This window comes from Oratosquilla oratoria, chromosome 31, assembly GCF_046742065.1.
Source record: "Oratosquilla oratoria isolate Oo_2021 chromosome 31, ASM4674206v1, whole genome shotgun sequence".
NCBI lineage: Eukaryota > Metazoa > Arthropoda > Malacostraca > Stomatopoda > Squillidae > Oratosquilla > Oratosquilla oratoria.
In genome coordinates, this window is record NC_134807.1 from 35,752,663 (window position 1) to 35,760,162 (window position 7,500).

At 37.3% G+C, this 7,500-nt stretch overlaps 1 protein-coding gene across 1 annotated transcript in view; it reads left to right on the forward strand.

Annotated features, from left to right (window-relative positions):
• LOC143041518 (uncharacterized) overlaps positions 1–7,500 on the forward strand; it is a 168,567-nt gene that overhangs the window by 146,999 nt on the left and 14,068 nt on the right. The window contains exons 33-36 of the mRNA XM_076213484.1: positions 284–378; positions 1,043–1,165; positions 4,549–4,673; positions 7,424–7,500. The exon at positions 7,424–7,500 is cut by the window's right edge and continues 674 nt beyond it. Coding sequence (XP_076069599.1) covers positions 284–378; positions 1,043–1,165; positions 4,549–4,673; positions 7,424–7,500 — 420 coding nt within the window. The remainder of the gene's footprint in view (positions 1–283; positions 379–1,042; positions 1,166–4,548; positions 4,674–7,423) is intronic.

Sequence of the window (7,500 nt, forward strand, 5' to 3'; positions counted from 1 at the left end):
TGTGTGTGTGTGTGTGTGTGTGTGTGTGTGTGTGCGTGCGTGTGTGTGTGTGTGTGTGTGTGTGTGTGTGTGTGCGTGTGTGTGTGTGTGTGTGTGTGTGTGTGTGTGTGTGTGTGTGTGTGTGTGTGTGTGTGTGTGTGTGTGTGTGTGTGTGTGTGTGTGTGTGTGTGTGTGTATTGTCGAGTACATGAAAGCAGGTGATAAAACTAAATTTTCTCCGAATTGTAAATGAATATTATAGTATGTCAGGTCCCTGACTTTGACCACACTTTCTCATTGACAGAGGGTACCAGGGATATGATGGAATCCTTTGAAAAATCGCAGATACGAGATTTCTTCATTCATCCTTGGAACAACGATTTTCTGTCTATCAAAAAGGTGAGGCTTAATTCTTTTGTTTACGTTCTCACTCCCTTCGGATTTATCACAGAAAGAGTGCAGAAGGAAACTACGTTTATTAAGTCTCATCTTTTAAAGACCCTACTTTGATCTTGGTTCATTGACAATAATGATATGCCAAGATAATTTACTGACAAACATAGCCTCTCCTGCACTTTCAGGATCAACCATAGACCATAGAAATATTTTCGTGGGGTCGCTGGTATTATATAGAAACATACATTAGCTAAAAGGCCTTTCACCGTTATTACCGAGGTGGCCGAGTAAAAACATGCATCCAGTGGAAACACAATGCTTAGCTCTTTGAAGTCGTGTGATCGTGCAATCACAGATACTGGTTCCACTACAAGTCCCTTTGAAATCTAGACACAATGCAGACAGACCAATCATTTCAGGGTAAAAATATCCTAAAAGAAAGATGACCTATTGGTCGGTATTTAAGACATGTGTTCTCTTCCTGTGTTTTTGGCTGGGTGTGATCATAACGTTCTTAAAAATTACCTTGAGGATATACAGTATGTTGTACTTTTATCAAAACAGTTTTCATTTTCATTTTTTCATTTTCCTTTCATTTCGTATTCCAATACTAACATCTCTGGGCGCTTACTATTTGCTCTCCTCTCCATGTTCCTTTGATCCCCAGATGGAAGAGTGGAGTCAACAAATAATGGGCACCATCATCCCCGTCCTGCAGTTCGTACCAGAATTGCGAGGTCATGCAGTAGTTGACTACCTCAATGCTGTAACTGCCAATTCCTTTAGTAGAGTAAGTAACGTGACTTCTGGCTCTGTTTTTCAGTTATTACGTTGATAACGTTGCAAAAAAATCGTAATTCTAATTACTGTAAAACTGACTGCAAGGAAATACTGGTGTTATTACTGAAGATTATGTTTAATTCATTGATATCCATTTTTTAGGGTTGGCACACTTCCTTTTCAGCGAATATCTTCCCTTTTTAGTGACTTTATTATTTAACAATCTTTTGTAAAAACTGCACCATAGTGCGATTAGAATTACAAGAATATGTAAATAGATAAGAGGTAAAATGCCTGCAGAATGCAACCCTAGAAAGAAAAGAATGAGAAGCATGCCATTTCAAATCACATGCCTTCAAATTCCCTTTTTGAAAGAAGGGGGTGAAAAAGTCTCACGGGAGGAGAGAATCCCAGAGTTTCCTAGCATAACGAAAAAAAAAAAGTATATATATATTACTCACTAAAAATAAATGCGCAGAAAAAACGGTTTTCAATATATAGTGTTGCGTGGTCCCCTAAGGAATGGGGTGCCACGCAATAGCGATCCGCATAGTTTAATAAAATAGAAACAAACATTACTATGACGTCAAATGTTAATGCACGGGAAAATCCGTTGTGGATAGATATATCTGTGCCCCTTGCTGCAGTATTCATTTTCTTGTGAAAAATATTCATATTTATCTGCTTTTTCACGGGATCGTGGAAGTTTTTTTTTTTTTTTTTTCTTTCTTTTACCACTGAGAATGTGGAAAGAACATATACACAGAACACTTCGTAGTTGAATCTGGGCCTACTGATGACCACCCAAATCAATTCCTGCTCTTTCAAGCCCAGAGCAAGATAGTCCACCATGTACTGAAACAGTACAATGTTGTCCAATTCAAATTCAAATATAGTTTATTCATTCATTGTCAACTACAGAACTTCAATATAGACACAGTGTGGACCCGGCTTAAGCTGGATCCACACTGTGTCTCATGCACATCTGCATGTTGAAAGCTGAGATAAGTGTTCATAGTGCTGATGTTCACACTAAATAGGCATGAGGAAAGAATGCAAATCTTACAGCTGCAATTAATATCTATATCTTTGAACAGCTCCTATCATTCTGAGTATTTTGAACCCCCATAAATAACTACCGCATATCAATAGTAATGTCAGTAGTGATTATTAAATGTTTATTTTTTATTTGGGGGGGGTGGGAGAGGGTGCGATGGAGAATAGTAAAACCGCAATTAACCTAAAAACTCCTGCAAAAGTGTTGCTAATGCTGGGAGCGGGGAAAGCATAAAAATTGTTGTTTCTATTAAGGAAAAATCGGTATATATAAAGTTGTTTGACAGTCTCACAGATGCAATGCTTATCTATATCATTAGATAGCACCCATCATTCTGAATATTTTGAATTCCATAAATATGTACAGCAAACTAATGATAACGTCAGTAGTGATTTTTTATTAAGTTAGTGTATTTTTGTCGGGGCTGCCGTGGAAAACAACGCAACCGTGTTTAACCTAACTAATTTTTAATGTCACGGTTCAGAATAACTCTTTCCTCATATCATCAAGGCTCGCACTTACGTCCCTTGCTCTTGATGTTCCATAAGTAGAGATGCTTTTTCAATATCTCTATAAAATATTGGGTGTGGTTTCTCGTCCATTCAATGGGACTAGCAGAAGTGGCCATGGCGGATAGCGTACCTTTCCACCTTTTTTCCACAGTTTTTACTGTAGTCCTTGACACTCCTGCCAACGTTTCAATTGAATGTTGGAATACCTATCAATACGTTGAATGTCTATCTTGGTCCCAGGGACATCGTCCTCTAACAATAAAACCTTTGGAAATGGGTCGCATCTCGACATTATTTACTCTTTTTAATACATTGAGATTGTCCGCATCTTCGTAATTTGTCCGTGGTAACTGTGACATCAACTTTGGGGGGTTGCGATTACTTAATTCAGAACAGTGTTCATATGCATTAGTATCAGATGAAGTGTGTTAATAAAAACAACTATAGATAAGAGATAGGGATGTAATATTGCAGTGAACAGAATGACGCTCGTTATTAAGTAAATGTTGGTGCAACGAACAATATTGAATTCCACCTTGCTCAGAAATAAATGAGACAAGTATCCCAAACATGAGAAATGTACTTCATAGATGATTTTTTTTTTTTTTTTTGCATAGAGTGAGCAACGAAGTTAGAGTTAAGAAATTTTAGAAGTGATACAAAACATCTAATTTCATTGGAACTATTCAGGCAGTCGTTCAGCTATGAGTTTTCCAGTTGCATGTACTGATAAAGGGTAGATCAAGAACGTGTCAGAAGGACACTAAGCGTCAAAGAAAATGGGATACTTCTGTGGAGGGGTGTGTCGGGTGGAGAAATAAACCAAACTTTATTTTTTATTAAAAAAAAAAGAAAAAAAAAAAAGGCATTCGTTAGAGGCATCCTGCATTCAATTTCTATAAACGCAGCTTTATTTACATTAAGTTAGATTAGGTTAGGGTAGGTTACATATTGCCATATATTGACTGTGAATTTCAACATTCGAATAATGGTTAAATGGGTCAGAAATCGTCATATCTATAGTGATAATGATAAAAAATGACGCATTATTTACATAGTAACGGCGATATCTTCGTACTAGTTGCCTATTTCAATACCACTCAATTCCTTTAAAATATATCAAGATATGAAAAAAACAAATCTAATAGATTTATCATTCAGGTCCATTCTATTTCATATTTTCTGAGTTTTTGTTTTTAATCTATGACTGATTTTGGTATAACTAAATTATATAATGTCGATGATCTAGGCTATATGATTAACGACGACGGTTTTCCTTACAAGCTATGATAATATAATTTTTTTATGTTATTGGAATAAAGATTAGTATAGACCACAGGGTTTAAGTAGTAATTGCAAAACGCAGAAAGATGCAAAGCAGGCATAATCCTGAACATGAAATTAAACTAACAAACAATCAATTAGGCCTACATGTACTGATTACAAGACACAATGACAAAGAGCTACGATAATACACAATGCTTCAATACAGAGTATGACGAAAGGAATCACCCAAACACTATTATCATTATTATTATTCATTATTTTCATCATTATTTCTAATATTTGATAGCCTTGCTGTTGATGGTGTAGTTGCTGTTGTTGTTGTAATTGTTACTATCATTGTTATCATTATTATTGTTATTTATATCACTGTTATTGTTGTTACTATTGATATTAATATAATTATTGTCATTGTTATGTGTAATTGAAGAAATTGTAATAATAGCAACAGTAGTATCCTTTTATCTTTCTATCTCTTATTTTATTTTTCTATTTGTTGATCTCTCTATCAATAATTTTATTTCTCTATTTTTGTCGCAGCTGGTAGAGTTGTGGTTGGACATGGAGGCTGAACGTGTGGTTTTCATAGAGGCGGTTGTAGACTTGTTTACTTTCATCAATAATTTCATAGATGCTGACTCCTTCGAATTATTTTTGGACGAGGAGTGAGTATTGGAACAAACAATTTAGTTTATAAGATATGGACAGAAAAACAATCTATCCATCTACCTCCATTTATCTATCTATGTATCTATCTATCTATCTATCTATCTATCTATCTATCTATCTATCTATCTATCTATCTATCTATCTATCTATCTATCTATCTATCTATCTATCCATCCATCTATCTATCTATCTATCTATCTATCTATCTATCTATCTATCTATCTATCTATCTATCTATCTATCTATCTATCTAATCATCTATCTATGTCATTTGTCTTCATGCTACTTCAATTATTTCATACCAAAATCAACCCTACTACGCTGCTGTTTATGGGTTATAAGCAGTTGCTATTGTTTACGCTAGATTGGCTTTCGTTTTCCTTGGTTTGACAGTGATACTTGCAGCTGTATGGTCATAGCACTCGCCAAGTCCGCTAGTGGAATTAGCTGATCATAAGAACAGCACAAGTTTTATCTCCTTATCTAAAAGTGGAGATATTAGATGTTCCAAAGGACTTCATATTCACTATTTTTTTCTATGAGACTTATAATAGCCTTATGAGACCAATGAAGTTGACGCGACATGTTTTCGACCTGTGAACACATATTTGTTTTACTTTCATACCACCGGGGTCATACGAAAACTGAATGTTATATTTACATCAAATTAGTATCTATACTTGGAATAGACATTTGGGAATAGATGCTAAGAGGAGACTATATGAAGGAGTGATTGTGCCAACAGTACTGTATGGAGCAGAAACATGGAACATAAGAGAGGAAGAGAGAAGGAGTTTGAATGTGTTTGAGATGAGGTGTCTGAGAAGTATGATGGTGGTTACTAGGCTAGAGTGAGAAATGAGGAGGTGAGGAGGAGAACAGAGGTGGAAAGAGAGTTGGGAGATAGGGTTTATGAAAGAATATTAGGATGGTTTGGACACATGGAAAGAATGAGTGAAGAAAGACTAGTAAAAGAGGTATGGAAGACAGATGTGGAGAGAGTGAACATGAGGGGACGTCTTAGGATGAGGTGGATGGATGGGGTGAAGGGGGCTTTGGGGAAGAGGGGAATGTCTGTTGAGGAAGGATGGGAGAGGACAGAAGACAGGGGTGAATGGAGAATGGTTGTATATGGATGATGTTGTGATGCATGAGGTGGGATGGGCGGGGAATGGGGGGTGAGGTAGTATGTGTGAGCAAAATTTGATGCAGCCCGAAGGGAATTCTCCCCGTCTTCTCCTTTTATGCATGGGGGGACGGAAAGGGGGGTTCGCCGACTTAATGAAGCAGCCTTGCTGTGGATGTGCTGTGTCTTACGACACTGCCTCTGACCCAGGGCAGTGGACAAGGTGCAGGGATGACCCGTCATCCAGGAGGTGCTAAGATAAGAGGGAGGGTGGAGGGGTGTGGAGTGTATTCAGGGATGGAATGGGTAGGGATGATTTTATGCCTTTTCCTTTTTGGCTACCTCCCTTGTAAGGGGGAAAAAGTCTTGGTATATGTATGTGTGTATATATGTATGTATTTGGAAGTTTTCTTTTCCTGTCGCCTATTTTTTCATTATTCATTAAAAGTCTTCATAAGAAGAAATGTAGTATATTTTCAATTGCATATCTGTTAATTATATGATAGCTTCTTAATACCTCCCATATTAATATTAGGGCATTCCTCAATTAATGCTGATTCGACTATTTTCCTCCTGAAACCACAGTGGGACTTGAACACTAATCTGGCCTTACCCCAGTCGAAAGAATGATTCTTATTTTTAACATGAAGAAATACAGCCGAATTTTCCTGCCCATACCTGTATTTCTTCATGTTAAAAATAAGAATCATTCTTTCGACTGGGGTAAGGCCAGATTAGTGTTCAAGTCCCACTGTGGTTTCAGGAGGAAAATAGTCGAATCAGCATTAATTGAGGAATGCCCTAATATTAATATTTCTAAAGGGCAGTGGACACCTGACATTATCTCACGCGCAGCAATAAATAAGCTGGTGCGGACGTTACATCCTCCCCTCTCCTCACCCCCTCCCTCCTCCGCCACCCCAGTTAGCCCCGCGTCTGAGTGAGGTCAACTGTCCACATCTCTTCTTACTGTAGTTTATAAGTCCCCTCTGTTCTCTATCTTATGTACTTTCCTGAAGAGGGCTACAGTTGATAGCCGAAATATAGGATTATTCTTTATTCGAAGTTTATTCTTTCTCCGACTGTGGGTTCCTGTGTGTTATTTACAAATGTGCTACTACATTTCTATTTAGATATATATATATATATATATATGCAAAGTAGACCACTTGGAAAAAGAAACTAACGAAGCAGAGCGCTTTCGTATATTACATCTTCAGTGCATCTTCCTGTTGCACTGAAGATGTAATATACGAAAGCGCTCTGCTTCGTTAGTTTCTTTTTCCAAGTGGTCTACTTTGCATAAGTGAACACACGTACCCGTGTTCTTATTAGCACACACACACACACACGCACGCACGCACGCACACACACACACACACACACACACACACACACACACACACACACACACACACACACACACACACACACACACACACACACACACACACACTCACACACACACACACACACACACACATATATATATATATATATGTGTGTGTATATATATATATATATATATATATATATATATGTATATGTATACCTGTACACACACATGTATATATTATATATATTTATATGCATATATACATGAATGTTTTTCCCTGTCAGAATCTTTGCTCCCGAGAAGGGTATCCTCCTGAACTACGTACAGTACCTGCCTGTGCCTTGGGTCAGCTTCACCCAGC